Genomic DNA, 18,286 nt, shown 5'->3' with positions numbered 1-18,286 from the left:
TCTGTTAGTAAAGTTGCTTTCAGTTCCACCAAAACACACTTCATAATGTTCGTAGAGCGCTCACTTGATATTCAAAACAAGATTCACCTGCTCCAAAAACATAGCATAACTTACAGTGTAAATTACCTAAATAGGACATGCAAAATACCTGAAAGATGTAACCCTTTAGATTAAGTTTTTACTTACCACAAAGGTTGGTTGATTTCTGACTCCCAGTCCAACCGTAGTGCCTACTTTCCCCCAGAAAGGGGCGCCGCTATTTGTGAGAAAAAAAAATAATTGAAACACCTAACCACTACGTAGTTCCTGAGGAGCGTAAGCAGCTAGGATTTGTGGGTATTGTTGTTCACAAGTTACTTTATGAATAAAAAGTAAAAAAAACAAACGTAACATTCCAACAGTAACTCGGTGAATACACAACGCGACGTATTTTATAATTTTTGTCACTGTATTTCACACAAACTATAGCAGAAAAAAACGGAAACGTGGCGTAAGTCGTTAATATGGCTCGCAAAAGAACACCACATCCCACAATTCAATGCCGGTCGTTACCAACGCAACAATGGCGGCTTCCTCTGCCAGTGTGGATGGTGTAATAGGACCACTAGGCAGCTGTTTAACTAAACTAGGGTTTGAAGTGTACCCTTTAAAGGTATGGTAGCGTCCCGATTAGTTGAATTAGCGTCTAATTTGAATCAATGTTTAGTTTTACTTAATTCTAATTTATATTTTTGCTTCATGTAAAGCTAGTTTGAAGCAAATTGGCTCTACGTGAAAATTGTTCACATTTTCCTCCCTTGCTTGCTCTTATTGGAGTTTTTGTTCCTCCATGTTTGTAGGTAGGCTGGTATAACTCAGTGTTGCCTCCTTCCTTTCACCTGCCTTACCCAGATGATGCCTTGGCCGTGGTGGTGCTCAGCACTCCTGCTATGTTTGAACAAGCCTTCCTGCCCTTCTTGGAGCACAGCAGCATTCAGAAACCATTCGACCCGGTAGACCAATGTGTCCGGCACTGTGTCTCCACTGCAGTCTCACAGGTGAGAGTATAAGTAAAGCACTCTGACAGATACAGTAATATTATTAATATATATTAAATATTATGACTATTTATTGCAGAAACTCACAGCTTACAGGCCAGGTTATATTTTTCCAGACTGACTCTGATCATGACTCATTGCCTGGCAAAAGTATTCATCCTACTAAAACTTTTTTTTTTTTTTTGCAGTTCACCTTACACACAGAAAGTTAAGCGCATTTTATTGTTTTGCTAGTAGGTGAACTTTCACCTTAGTCTTAGTTCTTTTTGCCACCTACAATAGGACTCTGACTGTCTTCCCTGCACCTGTGGAAGAAACACCTTCCCACAGCATGATGGTGCCTCCTCTGTGTTTCACCTGTGTGAATAACGTGTTCAAATCGATGTTTGGTGCTAGTTTTCCGTCACACAAAGAATTCAGTTTTGATGTCTTCTAAACACGACACGTTTTCGTCTCTGCACACTGATCTGTTTGCTGTGTTCCTTGTCCTCTGTGATGCTGTTTCTTCACTAATGTTCACTAACAGCCTCCCTGCAGCATTACAAACTTTTGTCTTAAAGACCTACAGGCACTGACGCAGACAGGTTATCTACTGTTTGATGGAGATGTTGACAGTTCGTCTCTGGTTCTGCATTTCGCAAATTTATACCGGCTCGCTCTTGTCATCCCCAACTTATTTAGGACCTCTAAATATCGTCTCCTTCTCTCCTTCAGAGTTTTCCAGAACTGAAGATGGACGTGAGGTACGACTACGAGCTGCTGCCAAGCAAGAAGCCAAAGTTCTTGGCGCAGACCGCTGCGCACGTGTCTGGAGCGGCATTCTACTACCAGCAGTCTGACGTCACAGACCAGCCCTGGGCCGGAAGAGTAATGCCACCGATTTGTTCGTCAAAACAAACCAAAATGAGGAACATTTGTTGTTGTCGCTGTTTCTCCTCAAGTTTCATCCGTTTCATCTGTTTGTTCGGCAGAAGATGTTTGGAGTTTGCATTCATCCGAGCTTCGGCGGCTGGTTTGCCATCCGGGCCCTGCTGGTGTTTGAGGATGTGACGGTGGGCTCTGAGCTGGTGCGGCCCGATCCTCCGGACTGCGTTGCTTCCAGAGGAGACAGAATCAAGCTGCTGGAGGCCTTTAACTTCCACTGGCAGGTGCACAAGCTATCTTATAGACACACACAACAAAAAATAAATAAATTTGTCTTAATCCAAACCACTTCAGACAGATGACCTTTTGATAAAAGAGCAGTCATGTGACAGTTTTGCCTTCTCTGAAACTCTGGAGTTTCTCCTGTGTGCTGGAGATTCTGAGAATAAATAAATAATATATATTTTTTTTTATTCTTTTTTTATTCTAAAATAACAACAACAGATATTTGCTGAAAGTTTTTAAAACTTGGGTGCCTAAAAGATGAACCAGATATTAGAAATTGATCAGCAGCAATGTCATAATCCCTGACCGAGACGATATACTTGGTATAATTTCCTCTAGCCTTACTCTAACACTAGTTAAGCTCGGTACATACCAAATAAAATAAACGTTAGATTATTTTAAGCCTTTTTTTTTTTTTTTTTAAACGATCACATTTTACAATTTCTCTTTACCACTAGGACTGGAGCTACCGAGACATCGTCCCCGGGAGACAGACCTACTCGGAGAGACAGAGGGAGTACTTCTCCACTCCCCCTGCTCAGCGCCTCGCTCTGCTCAGGAGTTGGGGTCTTTTACCAAAAGAAGAGGCCCAACCTGACCTCAGCCCACACGAGCAGAACCAGGCCAACGGACACGGCTGACACCTGGGCCTCCTGAGCCGAACCCTCTGCTGCTTTCATTTGTTTTCATTCAACCTCAGCTGAGTCTGACACTGTTTTTTTTTTTTTTTTTTAAGCTCTTACATTTCCGTTGAAAGTCATTTGAAGCTAGAGGAGGATATTTTTGTGGAGATGATTGTGTTATGAATGTTTATTAAGTAAATGTGCTCAGGAGACGTTGCGGCTGGTCGACGCACTTTGTTGAATTCACCCAAGACGGATCGATGGGTGGTTTGGGCATACAATGGAAAACCTTTGCAGTTTGATTATTGTATTAATAATAATTTAAAGTTTAACTTATAGATAACTTGTCAGTAGTTCAGTGAATAACAGTCTTTTTTCTGCAGTTGCAACAATAAACTTGACTCAAGATGGTTTATCAACTGGACACAGCAGCAAATTTATGTGCTGAAATGTCCCAGTCAAAGTCCACAACTCAACCAAATTGAAATACTGTGACTGGACCTCAAGTAAGCAGGTTTCTCAAGCAAGAAACTGTAAAAAGAAAACCTTTTATTCAGTAAATAACGACAGCGTGAAATGTATGGTTTGTTCCTCGGAGGCAGATTTTCTTTTTTCACTATGACCCTGGATGCTAAATATTACTGAAGCATAATTTCATACGGTTGAATGTTCTGCTTACATTTGGTAATAAATTGAAGAGGAAGGCACATTCTTGTCATCACTACTGCTTTTATTTTATCTCATGTTACACCAAGTTTAGATGAAACGACGAAGCTTTTTCCCTCTTGATAGGTGCGTTACTTGGGCCGGTTAGACTATACTGAGCATACATGAACACTTTGGTACTTTTTTTTTTTTTTTTACTTATATTTGCCCAGATTTCACAACACTAAACAATATAAGAAGAATACATTTTTTTGACAAAACCAAAATCTGCAACGAAACTTCTTATAAGTACAATTTGTCAAAACTGTCTTCTTATGACAAGAAAAACTGTCATTTAATTAGAAAGAAATATTTAAAAAGTAAGATGTCTACGCTTGTGTGTACGGTCTCAGGTTTAACTGGCAGCCAGGTTGATGAATTATAGATGTGGACTCCCTCTGCTCCTCCAGGCCGGCGACAGACTGACCACTTTAAACTGTGACTAACCCCTCTGCTTGTCGACCGGGTCCGGTTATAACTCTGGTTATTAAAGAGAACCGAGGAGCTCCGAGCTGCAGTATGCCGGGGGGTGCGGGGGGGGAGGTCTGCAGTGACAGACACTTTCATGCTTGGGCCTCTGAGTGTCAGTGTCCTCCTCTGTTATTAACGCGGACTGGCGGTGAGTTTGTGCTGCTGTTTCTGAAGCAGCTGGAAAAACGTTCAATGTTTGATGAAGTCCAGGACTGGCTGCGGATAACGTTAAAGTTTAACACTAAAGATCGATAACTACGTCCTCTTTAACGGGATGACTTAGAATCTTAACTTTGGTTATGTTGAGGCTTTGCAGGTCTTTCTTTGCGACACCTCCCTCCTTTCCTTAGCGCCTCATTGCTTCTCTTCTGTACAGCCCCCCACCCCAACCCCTTCTGTCTCCTGTACTGCTAGGTCTATCTGTGTACTGAATCAGCATTTTTAGAGCAGTGTGCCGCAGGCCTGCAGAGAGCCAGACCATGGACTTAATTATGTTCCCACAGATACTCCATCTCCCCTCCTTTCTTGCCCCGTCCCACTCTCCATCCCCCTCCCTTGTTTTTTTTCTCACTCCTCATCCTGCCCCTCTCTGAAGCTGCAGCTCGATTCTCAGCCTTCCGAGGATGTAAACAGTAACAATGCATCTCATTTGGCTTTTTATTTGCTTTTTTATTGGTAGCAAATAAAGGTTTGATTGGAGAGTTATGGCTGTTGGACCTCTAAACTGAAAGCACTAGATTCAGACTGCAGTTTAACACATTTGGAGCAAAGGGAGAAAATAAACAAAGTATGGTCAGATGTCCTGGAGTTTTTCCTCTTCCATTATTATCTTTAATCTCCCTTCAGTTTGTTTGTTTTGGAGCAACTCCTCCGATTTGCCATTCATTTTACGGAGAGGACTGAGATCATTGTTTTACTTCACCTCCCTGCTGCTTGTACAATGTGAATATCTGGTTTCACGTACAAAGTAAAACATGCTGATTTACTAAGATGAGAACCATACATTTTAACTCATACATGTAAACACAACATTGTAATAGACCACTCTGTAACTGTGAAGTGGAACTAAAAAGTAGATAGTTTTCAACATATATGTCCCTGGAAGAAATCTGAAAACGTGGTTTTGTGTTTGTCTTCAGCGCGCCACGTCAGTTTATGAATTTTACAACTGGTCCAGAGTTTACATGTTTATATTGACGAGGTCACTAAAGGAACGACTGCTGCCATTAACTTATTGTTTCCTGTTTGACAAAGAAAGTACTCCAGGACCGTTGTTTTGTTTTTTTGTTGTTTTTTTTATGTGTGTGTGTGGATGCTCTGTCTTCACAAACCTCCACTCGGTCGAGGCAGAAGGTCACTCACACTAAACCAGGCTCTAAAAGGGATTTTTCCTCTCTACTGTCATTAAATGCATGTTGTTTTGTAGATTTTTGCCCAACTTTCCTTTTAAAATAATTCAAGTCCCAGCAAAAAAAATGGAGAAATTTCTAACCATTGCCACATGTTCTCAATTGGTTTTTTATTAGAACGGACAGGTATAAATAAAACTAAGACTTGTTCTGTCAACAGACTCACCTGAGCTGAGAATCTCTGCATCTCCTCCAGAGTGACCACATTGCTCTCAGCAGTTCGTCTAACTAAAGCTTTTCAGTCGAAACTGAGCGTTGGGTGACGTTAAGTAAAGGCATACACTCTGCAGGAGCAGGTTTTGTCTTTTCTCATTTCCCAAACCTGCCATTTTTTTCCTCTGACTGAAGAGCCGACGCACTAAAGCGTTTCAGAACAGCTCCGTAGCAAGTCCTGCAAGACTGACGTGAAGTGGCGCACTGCTGCCGCTTCTCTGAAATCTAAAGAAAAACGTTGCGCCTGCCCTGTGGCTGCATGCTCGCATGCTGCAGCAGAACGATCTGGTGCTGAGAGCTGGATGGAAACGCGGAGAAAGACAGGATGAGTGGTGTTCGGCGGGTCGAGGGTCAGTGAAGCGGCGCTATCCGCCCACAGACATCGGCTAACAAGAGGAGAGGGGGAAAGGCCAGCAGCAAACCAGCAGCAGAGGAATTAGGAGCTGAGCGGAGGGGGCAGGGAGGAGCACAGCGAGAGCGTGGCTGAATATTCAGACTGCTATAAATTTTTTTATCACATTTCTTCTTCTCTTCCTGCATCATAACCATCAACGCTGACTAAGCAGTCTCAGATGTCCCCCTGCAGCCAGACGGTGGCAGTTTTGGGGGTTTCAGAGTGAACGAGGATGAGAGCGCCTGGAGAGGCAGCTCATTACCAGCCTCGGTAGAGTTTAAAAACCAGAAGTGCTTTGTTCCTCTTACGCCCACACACACCGAGCACATGCGTTAAATAAAGCATAAGGTCGATTTGGGTATCAGTAAATCAGAAAACGCCAGCGGGCCTTTTTTTTTCTTTAAGCCGCTTCTCTGGTTTTCCGAGTCTCACAAATAAACACTGAACACTCGAATTAGAGTAACGTTAATGTAACAGGAAGAGCTGGACTCATCCACATTCATGCAAAAGACTCTTATATCCCCAAGGAATGCTGGCCAATTACTCAATGTGAATCAGGTAACATAAACCCCTTTAAAAAAAAAAGAAAAAAAAGGACATAAACACACATAAATAAACTTTTCTCAAAGTAACTGATATATTTCAATGCTTATTTTTCTGTACATCAAATATACAACCCTTTCCAAACCTCCTCACTCTATAAGCTATGTGCATTTTTGGTAAAATTTGATATTTCTGACATGGTGTTGTGTATTTGTTAAATAAAATACATTAAGTCCTAATGTAAATAAAAAGAAAACAATTTTTTTTGAAAGGATATGAATAATTTTGCCACCTATTTAAGAGGTCTCATGGTACGTTTCCTGTTTCGTTCTGGAGCCATCAGCAGGCCAACACCTGACACCGTAAAGGTGTGAGGCTCTCTCTGTAATCCCCTCCTTTAGATGAACTTAATTCCCCTGGGAATGTGAGATATTTAAATCTCTGTGCTGTAGAATGGAAATGCAGCTCCTGAGAAAAACACTGAGGATTGTGTGTGTGATTTCTGAAATGAGGAGTCGATCGTGCATTTTTGTTGTTCCAGATTTATAGTTTTAGTCATATAAGACCTGCATGGAATAAAATACAACATAGCCTCAACAACACATGATGGTATGTATAAAAAAAATGAACAAATATTAACCAACAAAAGAAGTGAACTGTGCCATCATACAGATGTGTTTCACACATTATGGAGGCTAACGCAGGCTAGCCAGAAGCCTCTTGCTTCTTTCTGCATGGTTACAATGATCGCATGGCTTGTGTGTGTGTGTGTGTGTGTGTGTGCGTGGGTGTGTGTGTGCTACATTAAAGCCTCCCATGGCACCACTTCTCTAGGAGCTAATTTATAGCCGTGCATTGAGCATTACATCACAGCTGCTGATGAACTCTAACTCAGTCACATTTACAATATTGATTGCAGCGGCCACATTCACAGCATCCATGCAACCTCTGTACACTTGACGTATTTCTCTTTCACTTTTATTGCTCTTCGTTCCCTTAACCCTTCAGATAGCCTCTCTTTTGGCCAGTCATTATTTTTGATTCACGTCGGTGGGCTGTAACCCCATTTTTGTAGCACAAGAGGGATCGATGCGGACTGGCCAGGAGAACGTTTAGCGCTCAGGAAATGTTACAACCAACCCTCGTCATGCGCCGCTTCCATAGCTGGAGACAAAATGGCCTGTGCCAAAGAGCAAAGAGCTGCACTCTCTGGGTTTGCATTCTCCACGTTGATTTCATCCTGTGCCGAGAAAACGATGATGAAGCGCAGAGTTTAGCTAAAAGCATAAAGTCATAAATGTGTGTATCTGTATGTTTACCCTGTGCTGCAATAATGGCGCTGCATCAGTAGATTTTTTTTTCTTCTTTTTTTTTAGCAACATGAAAGTGAACTGTTTGATTATGATGTAGTTATGCTTTGACTTGCATAATTGCATCACAGCCCTTTTTTGTCTCATGATCAAACTTAAACATATTTTATTTGGATTTTGTGAGGGAGGTGCATATTTGGAAAGCCGAAGAAACATTAATTTTTATTTATTTTATTTTATTTTTTGCAAGTTTTTTAAACAAAGCAAAGAGGCTAAGCAAGCATTTATATTCTGCCCAAAACAAAACACGGTGGAAATCCCTGAATTAGCCGACAGAGTTCACCTGAGTTTATTCTCAGTCTCTGATTCTAAGAATAGAAGATCACAGCTGACAGGCTATGTGGGTCCCATATGGGTTTGTCAGCTGGTTCCACGATGGCCCCACATGGGTTTGCCCATGTAGGGCCTCAGCATACATGGGCCCTACATGGGGCCTAAATGGACAAACCCATGTAGCCCACCACCATGTAGAGCCCATTTAAGGCCGATGTGGGCTGTGGCCCTACATTGGCAAACCCATGTGGGGCCATCGTGGAACCTGCTGACAAACCCATATGGGACCCATCTGGTCTGCCCTCCTTTTCCCCACATGGGGCCCACCTAGGCATGCTGGCAGGGAAGATCTTGCAAAAAACTTACTTGTAATTTAGTTTTGTCTTAAATTCAAAGTGCTGTATTTGCACTAGAAACTAGACAAAAACATTTGGTAAGATTTTGTGTTTTTTGCAGTGCATTTGTTGCAGCTGTAGCTGCAATAAAATGATGTTGACCAAACCGTATTTACGCATCATAACAGCCCAGTCCAAGTCCAGACCTACACGCAGTTGAGTACTTAAGGCTGGGTACCAATACTTTATCAAACAGAGCCAGAAGCCCAATCATTTTAGGGAATCTGCTTCCATTTGCTGTTTCACCTCAAAGTCAGGCACACCCCAGGACCAGCGATCCTGTGTGACTGGTAGCTTACAGTCTCTGAGCTAAGTAAATTTATCCCGTAACGAAGAAGGTCACAGGTCAAGTCTAATCCAAGAGATCGAGTGAAATATTCATGGGGCACATGTGGAACTTCATCTGAGCGCACCGAGGGAGGCAGGAAGAGGGCAAACCCCTCAAGTGCTCAGAGCACCTGCCTGCCGTCCGACATCCTGCTTCGGTAAGTGTAATGAGAGAACACATGAATTCATTAAGCTCAGATTGACCCGCTATGACGAGCAATTTAGTCTAAAACACACTCAGGCACCTGCGGGAGAGAGCAAATTAGCATTTTAAATGGGAACGATTATAGGCCAGGCCACCGAGTGTGTGTGCACATGTGTGTGTGTGTGTGAATTCAGACACACAGACATCTCCTCTCTCCAGTCTCTTACTAGAGCAACATATCACCGCAGTTTGCTGCTGTCTAAAATATTGACACTACATAATGCTCTCCTCCCACGCCTCACTCTCTCTTTATAAATAGAGTTGCCGGCGCCGAGCGCAGCTGGAGAGGACTTCACTAATCTGACACAACGCAAAAGAAAACAAATGTGCGTCTCTCCCATTTATCTGGCAGGGAAGGCGACAGTGTGAGCGTTTTAATCACGGACGGTTCGGATTTTCTCAATAAACTTCAGTTTTTACTTCGCCGTCACTTTCTGTTGCTCTGATTCAGTTGGTTTTAGGTTGTGTTTGCAAGTTTTTATTGGGTTTGTTATTAACTAAATGTTGTTTGGTTTTAGTTTAGTTTTTTCATACTTTGGTTCAATTTTAAGTGCAGAATTCAAAAAGGTCAAAGTGTCGTATTGTGATTATTTATACATAGACGACTGAGTAGCGGATGCTCAAGAGAAGACAGCGTTTTCAAAAACTGCATTCAGTTATTGTTGAACCGTAATTTGTCCGACAGCTGACGTAAATTGCTTGAGCGGGGGAAAACAATATTCATTTCACATCAGTTCAAAAGGCTAATAAATAGATTCGTAAACACATAAATGAATGATATTTCAATATGCTTTAGTTTTTATAGCACAATATACTTTCAGTTAGTTATAACTTTTCTCCATTTTTACCTCAGTTAACAAAGATGTTTTCTTAATTTCAGTTTTTATTCTATTAGTTTTAGTTAACCATAGTAACCTCGGTTTGGATTTCATGCAGTTGGGCCTTATATGCGAGTTTTATTTGTATGTTATCAACCCGCAACTTACGTGATTTCAGAGGACTTTTTGGTAACACTTTATTTGAAGGGGTGTGCATAAGACTGACATGACACTGTCATAAACATGACATAACATCTGTCATGAACATAAAGAAGTCTTTATGAATGTTTATGACAGTTGTCATGGAGTGTCATTCGGTAAATAATGACACTTTTAATGCAAAGTTGCTCTAAAAGTTGCATTAAAAGTCCATTAAAAGTGCCAACTTTGCATAATTTTGTAAATTATGATAAGTTAATGCAAAGTTGGCATTTTTAATAGACTTTCAATGCAACTTTTAGAGCAACTTTGCATTAAAAGTGTCATTATTGGTGATTAGTTGGTGACAAAGTTTTTCCTTGCACAATATTTTACCCCCACAACCTTGTTCAGATGGTGACATATTATTATTCATTGCAAAAGACTTCAATGAGATATTCATCTGATTTTAAAAATTAAACCAATAGCCAGCTATGTACGTTGCTTACTTACTTGTTCTAAAACTATGCAAAAAACCCAACACATCCTCGTTTTAGCCCCCACAGATGTACTTCATATGTCACGTCTCGTTCTGAGCTGTCAGGACTCATGTGAGGATCGACTTTGTAAATCCTCCAAACGAGGCTCAAAGCGGTTTTTCATTTACTCTCACACACATTCGGAGCTCAGTCAGGCTGAATCAGTCTTGTGGAGGGCTGCACTCATCTGCTCTCCCCTCACTCGTTCGCTCACAGCTCTTATGTCAGATCAATAGTGAAGCGTCTTGGTGAAAAGAGAGAGGCTATTTGGAGGACAGGAAAAAATTAAATTACGCCTCTTCCGCTCTGATCGCCTTCTTCCTGTGCCTCCATTCCTTCGTTTTTGCATTGATCTATAAAAGGCTGTTTTTAGCTGCAGGCCTCAGTACAGCTGACCTTGCATTTGCAGATTTGTAAACCCGTGCATTAGGCAAATGCTTATTCATATTGAGTCATCTTGTAAAGTTTTGAGTAGGTTTATTAGTGGGTATGAGACAGATGGTAAAAAATAAAGATATAGCATTTAATCTCCTGGTGATCGATGGAATATTTCAAAGAAAAGAGCCAAAGTTCAGGAGTGGTTCTGGGTGATGAAGTTTACCTGAAAACAGATTGAAGCGTAATTATCTGCATCCGGTGTGTTTTGTTGGGTTTTCCAACAAAACATCTCAAAGTTTGGTCCATCTCAAAGTTAGTTAGCTCGACTCAAAGTCGCCGCACCGTTTCTTCTTTGTTGGTTTTTACTGTCCGGCGTCTCCTGAGGGGAGGCAGACAAGAGCGTTTTACCCGGCACGGGGTTCAGCGGGCCATCCATCACACCAGGACTGCAGCTATAGACAGGAAGGCAAAGGGCTGAGCCAGCACTTTCTGGGAGAAAGGGCATGTGAGAATTTATTTGTGTTTTCCCTGAAATGCATGAATTCATTTCTGAGAGGTCAATAAAGTCACAGTAAAAAGAGCTACACAAAACCTCTAACACACCCCTTGAAGTTTTTATTTATTTATTTATTTATTTATTTATTTATTTATTTATTTATTTATTTATTTATTTCGGTGTTTTTCATGTTATCTAATTTTTAATGTATTTTATAGCTTTTTTAAGTAGAATAGACCAACACACAGGGGTGCATAGTTGCAAAGTGAAAGGAAAAAATACATGGTTTTCAAAAACCTTTCAAATTAAAATAGTAAAAAAGCGTCAAGACTTTGTAAAGCTAATTTGCTCATCTAGAGACTGAAATGTTTGCTTTTTTTTTTTTTCTTAGATGCTCAGGTTGACCAGCAATTTTCCACACAGATTCTTAGCTGTTCTAAATCTGGACTTTGACTGGGCCGTTTTAACGCTTTAAGACATGCTTTGTTTGAGCTAAACCATTCCACTTCAGCTCTGGTATTTCTGTTTTTTTTTCCTCATGTTCCTCATGTTCCTCATCAATTCATGGTGAAGCTCTCCAAAGTCTAATGCAGCAGGTTTATCCCTCATTTGGCTCCACAACTCGGACCAGCTTCCCTAAGGTGGACCAGTATCTGCTTTTTTTTTCCCCAGTTTGGTTTTCTTGCATCTTAATCATAAAGTTTAATTTTGGTCTCTTTTAATGCTTTCTGTAACAATGTTTGCAAATGAAATGGAGCCGGTTTCCTTTCCAAACTTTGCTTTCTTACTTGTTTAGAAAGTGGGCGGCCATTTTCAGATGATGAACTAAGAATGGCTGTAATGTTATTTTCCAGCCACTCTCTGATTTAAACTTCTCTGCAACTTTATTTCTGAGCTGCTCGTCACGATGCTGTTTGACACTAATGAGAGATACACTAACACTTAATTACATGTTTTATTTAGGGGCATCAGAGTTAAAAAGGACTGAATGCAAATATACTCCACGCTTTTTTTTTTCTTGTAGGTTTTTATGAGTGGAAAAAAAAAAAATAATAATCAAAGCCCAACCACACGGAGCGTTTGAGACGATACTTAAAGGGATGGAGCTGATCACAAGCCAGCCTAATGAAGCATGCTCCCCCACATGCAGGCCGTCTAATTCATGATGACATCTCTTATCTCAACAGCAGGCGTGTAAAGAATTTCTCATTCAGAAGGCAAACGACAAACACAGCCTCTGCTTTCTTCTTTTCCTACATACGTGTATCCTCACCATTTATTTGATTAATAAAGAGCTGAATCCATATTGCTCGTAGTGCTTCCACCATCACTACTTAAATAATTATCCAGCCAGGCTAGGTTCTGACAGCAGCTCAGCAGATTTTTTATTTTTTTTTGCCGATGATTTGATCTGACACCAAAGTCGAGGACCAGAATGACAATTATGGCTCCTGACTAAGGAGAGGGTGAGGGGAAGAAAAGGCAACGAGAGCGGGAGAGTAAAAGACGCAAGACCTCATTAAATGCACATTTAAAGGGAATGATGGTGATCCAGTCGTTTCTGAGCACGTCAGTGGGTGCGTGCCGGTCAGAGCAGCTCTCTGAAACCCCTGGGAGGGTTAAGTAAGGAAACAGAGGAGATTAAGGTGGGGAATTCTCATCTAAGCCTTTCAAATCAGGAAAAGTGTCGACACGAGCCGCCCAGCGAGGGGACGACGGGGAACAGAGGTAGAGGAGAGTAAAGCTGTGGGACTGAACAGCGGATTTCACTGTGGGAGTGAATGTAACATTAAAAAAAGAAGGCTGAGTGATGTTTACTTTGACGTTATTAACAGTTGATGCAGATGTGGGGGTTTAGAGAAAGGGGTTAGGAGCTGGTGGCAAAAAGCGGGGGGTGGGACAGTCCTCAGGGGCAGTTCTGTGGTAATGAGCTATTAGTCTCAGAGGAAGACGAGCTCTATTAGAGGAACACTGAGCAGCTATTCTGAGGTTTAATCTGCCTTTTTCACCTTCTCCTGCAGCTCAGCACAGATTCAGGCTCCCCACCCTGACCACGCACCAAATGCAAAGCAAGAAAAGCACCTTGAGATTGCATCGCAGTCGATTGAGCGGCTCTGTCTCACAGGATCGCTCAGTCTGTGTTTGTTTTACAAACGTATTTCCTCTCACTTCGCTTTTCTGTTGGTTAGTTCTTGTCTCTTTAAAGATTGAACTGTACTCATCTTTTGTTCATCCACTAAATAAGAATTCAGACTCCGTTTTCCGAGGAAGTTCAGTTCTCCAGGGATATTTGGAGTCAGAGAGGAGGTCAGCAGGTCGAGGTCAGAAAGTCAGCATTTCCTGGAGACACTTCCTATCACGGCTCTATCTTTGTTCCAGGCTTCTCTGGTCTAATTATTAAAACAAAACATGAATCCTGATATTATATGGAACTGGAAGATTATAATTATTGCTTACCTTAAGAAAAATCTTAGGTTTAAATCCCAGACGAGCCCCCAGATATCCATACTAGCCCCCTGCATATTTTGCTGTCTGCATGGCATTTCAAAATAAGAACATTACAGAGCTTTCCGAAGGTATTCACACCCTTTGAACTTTTTTTTTTTTTTTCCATTTTGTTAAGTTACAACCGCAAACTTTAGCAGAAGTAACTGGACATTTATGTGACTTTAGAGAGGGCAACAATTTTTGTTTTGGCAAGATTGGTTTGGGTTTATTTGTTTATTTAACTTTTTAATGAATGAATGTTTTACACAAACTCATTGGTCCACATTAGATGAGATGCATAAATAGCTTGGGGTATTGTTTATGAAGCTAAGCAATATTCAAGTCGAATTCTTTGGAAACAACATGGAGTTACTGGGGGGGGACACATTAAACCTACCGTGCATCAAGTCACACCTGCTGATGCACAAGACTACCTATTACTGTAATTTGCATCCATAACATAATTTGTCCTTAGTGGATAGGGTACCAAAACTGGCTCCAGCCCCAGACCCCACATCCTTGTAAATCTGGCCCTGGCCAAGACAAATAAATTCCAAGCAGGCTAAAGCGGAGAGTCCCAAAAATCAAATACCAAATGATCTAAAAAAAAATGGTGTAACATCGTCTGCAACTTTTACACTGGTTGCAGCAGGAGCAGCGGGAGAAGAGGACTAGGATGCTTTGGCTTCTTGTTTTATTTCCTCCCTCTGCCAGCTTGACCGGGTGACACACTGAGTTGTCAGGATCGATTGAGGCTCCTCTGAGATGGCAGCAGAGACCAAACGTGGCACTGTGTTGCTCTGGAGTGCCACGTTTGGTCTCCCGTCCTTCAGCAGAAAGTCAGTTAAACTGATTAACCAAGCAGGGATGCAGCATCCAGGGTTCAAGTCTCAAAATCTCAGACAGAGAGGTGTTATACTTTATACCTTCAGCTGCCCGGCTTAACCCTCACACCTTCTGGGTGCACAAGATTGATGGGCTCTCTGATTGGATGGTCACCCTATCTACCTTCCTCAGCTGTGTCCCTATTTTTCTACTTATTCCTACATTAAATTCCAAATGGAGATGGGCCCCACCGCAGTATCTGACCCATCCTGGCAGAGGTCACATTCAATAATAAAACTGCTGTTCCTGCCAAAAAAAAGAAAAAGAAATTTAGAAGAGGTTGCACGAGGTAGAGCAGAAAGACAAGGAGGATGCAACACGAGTAAGGAAGGAGGCAGAGTGGAAATCGTGGTCAGACAACACACCAGAGGCATTTGTAGAAATAAAAAATGTTAAGAGGTGAAAAGATGAGATATTAACATTAAAAAAAAGGGGTACACATTCGAGAAGTGCTGCAGGATTGTTTCCTGTTCGGTGTTCCTCCAGTCACTCCCTGTTCCAGTGCCAAGGCGATGGTGCAGCGGCTAAATCAATCAGCTCTCTACCTTGCTGACAAGGAGGAGAGTGTTGATTTACATCACTGCAGAAAAGCAAGAAAAGACCAGTTAAAACAACAAGACCAGTTAAAACAACCAATAGTTGTGCCAAAGCACAACTATTGGTTCAAATCTGAACTACTGTTTTAAATAAGAGTAGAGGATAAACCGTAACAAAAGTTAGAGAATTTTTAAATAGCTAAAAGTGCAAGTCAGATGGAAGCAGTGTCAGTGATTTGCTTGAATGAGAATAGAAAGAGATGAGAGACTAAGAAGATTAGAGGCAAGCAGAAACCCTGAGGTGGTTCAGTGTTCACCACGGCGTTTGATTTCCTTAGTCTGCAGTGTGTCTCCAATAACTTTAAACTATTTCACGCGTATTTTGTTGTTTTGTTTTATATTCAAACCTTAGTGAGTCTGTAAAAACTGATTGTCTCCTTTTTCACAAGATCATGTTTTATTTTGTAAGATTAAGGGAAGTTTTGCAAGATAAACAAGAACTCAGTTGACACTTTGAAATCTCCGATGGAGATGTCACAAAGCTCACTCTTTTCAGTGCTGTAAAGCAGTGAAATAATTCTTAAAATTAATTTATTTGTTTTTACAAATTTTCATTTGACAAATACACTGCAAAAACGCAAAATCTCACCAAGTATTCTTGTTTAGTTTCCAGTGCAGATATCTTGTTACACTTGAAATATGACAAAACTAATTCACAGGTAACTTTTCAGCAACATATAGGAGCTTATTTTAAGTAAATAACTATTGAATATTAATAAAACAAACTTGTTCCACTGGCAGATTGCTTCACATTTTCTCATGTTCTGAGTGAAATAATCTGCCAGTGGAACTAGTTTTTTTTTTTTTTTAATCAATATTCAATAATTATTTATGTAAAAGAAGGTCTCTTATATCTTGCTGAAAAATAACTTAAGTTAGTTTTGTGGTATTTTAAGTGTAATAAGATATCTGCACTGAAAACTAAGCCAACATACTTTTTAAAGTGTTGTGTTTTTGCAGAGATGCTCCACTTTGCGTTGGCCAGTCACTTAATATATCTTGATAACATTATTTGGTCTTAAACATTTACGTTCCCAGATTCATCTCCATCTACTCTGAGAAAACTTGAGCAAAAACTGAAACATCTCTGTCTCTAGATGTGCACAGCTAGTGGAGATATTCTCCAAATGACTTTTCCAAATGGAACACTTACAAAGTATTGACTCAGGGAGGCTGATTACAAATGCGTGCCACACTTTTCAGAAAATAAAAGTTAAAATCATGGATGATTTTGCTTCCACTTCACGATATTGTACCACTTTATGTTGCTGTGTCACAAAAATTCAAAGCAATACTCTTATACAATACTAATATACAAAATATTTTCTTGATGTTTGTCATTTGTGTTTTTACTGTGACAAAATCTTGTTGTGACTCTAATGATCTCATCAACAAAGCTGATAACTGCATAGATAACAGGAAGTAGGCCACCTGGTATACTTTACAGGTATTTTCTTTTATGGACAAATCATTTATTCACTAAGCTCATCTTAATATCACTGCATGGAAACTATCCCAACAACCATATACTCCTTTCTTTTCTTCTCTCAAAATGCCACTTTCGACTTTAATGCTCGTAAGTGCAAGTATATGTGTGCCATCATAAAGTGGGGTCACGCTAACCGCAATGCAGGACGTTTCACCTTCTCCTGCACATTATTCCACACGTCGTTTACACCACTTAATATAAATGGAAAGAAGGATTTATCTGTGCTGTAACTTTGCTCACCCCAGCACTGTCATCAGATCTGAAATGAGGGGATGTGAACCAGAATGTTAAAATGTTGAAACGGTTGGAGAAGGAACAATTTGCAGGTGGAGGAGAAAATGTTCCTGTTTTTGTGCAGAGTGTCTGTGCGATAATGGGATGTTTTATTGACTTATTGCATTAGGTGGACTCTATGCTTCATGGTCCTGCTCTGAAATTGCCCTCTGGAAAATGAAAGGGTCGGATCAAATTGAACGCATAAAGTTAAAGACAACACAAACTTAAAGACAACTTAAAGACTCCCGGACACACACCGCAAAGTGATTTGTGTTTTTGGTGCAGCAAATGTCTTGATGTCAAGAAAAAACAAAAAAAAAACAGATTTCTTCAGTTTTTTTGCTTTTTCGTCACACTTAACGGATTGAAACACATTTTAATCTCAGACAAAGATAACCAGAGTTACATACAAAAGGCATTTTTCAAATGACAAAATCATTTATTAAGGGGGAAGAAAAGCTATCCACACTAACCTGGCCCGATTGGGAAAAGTAATTATCCCACTTGTTAACCACATTTTTGAGATTACATTCCTTAGCAGGGCTAATTTCTGCCAGACCTGTAAAATCATGAATTTCTCAAACAAAAACCTTTGAAGCGGGTTACAATAACACCAAGACATTGACTTCTGTGTGTCTGGAAAACAACGACAGTCACTTCTGAGACTAAAGTGAACCACAACAGAGAAACACGAGACAGTGGTGAACTTCCCCAGGAACGACCAAAAGTACTCAAAATGTTTGTCTAAAGAGCAACCCAGAACAACATACAGTAGAAAGCCCTGAAGGCCTCACTCATGCTTTCTAAAAGATATCTGGATGATCACAGTAACTTATGAGAATATATCCTGTTGAAAACATTCATGAAACTAACCAGTGTTTCAAAAAAACAACAAGATTTTAGATTTTAGTTGGAACTATGACCATGATATCCTGACAGAGGGCATCCTATCATCAGTTTGTCCTTTTGACCTCAGACACACTTGGATTGTGAAGTAAGACAATAATAAGAAACCAAACCAGCATGTCCAACTCTGAGTAACTTCAAAAAACTAAAATGAAGGTTTTTGG

At 40.6% G+C, this 18,286-nt stretch overlaps 1 protein-coding gene across 1 annotated transcript; it reads left to right on the top strand.

Moving 5' to 3' along the window:
* The first annotated feature begins 523 nt into the window (after positions 1 to 523).
* mmachc (metabolism of cobalamin associated C) lies at positions 524 to 3,518 on the top strand. The gene is made up of 5 exons (XM_008407310.2): positions 524 to 652; positions 840 to 1,037; positions 1,752 to 1,904; positions 2,009 to 2,185; positions 2,645 to 3,518. The coding sequence occupies exons 1-5, from the start codon at positions 539 to 541 to the stop codon at positions 2,825 to 2,827; spliced, it is 825 nt and encodes a 274-aa protein (XP_008405532.2). The 5' UTR covers positions 524 to 538; the 3' UTR covers positions 2,828 to 3,518.
* Positions 3,519 to 18,286: the final 14,768 nt, after the last annotated feature.

Source organism: Poecilia reticulata, linkage group LG4 (genome assembly GCF_000633615.1).
Source record: "Poecilia reticulata strain Guanapo linkage group LG4, Guppy_female_1.0+MT, whole genome shotgun sequence".
NCBI lineage: Eukaryota > Metazoa > Chordata > Actinopteri > Cyprinodontiformes > Poeciliidae > Poecilia > Poecilia reticulata.
This window is presented reverse-complemented; position numbering and strand designations above follow the sequence as displayed.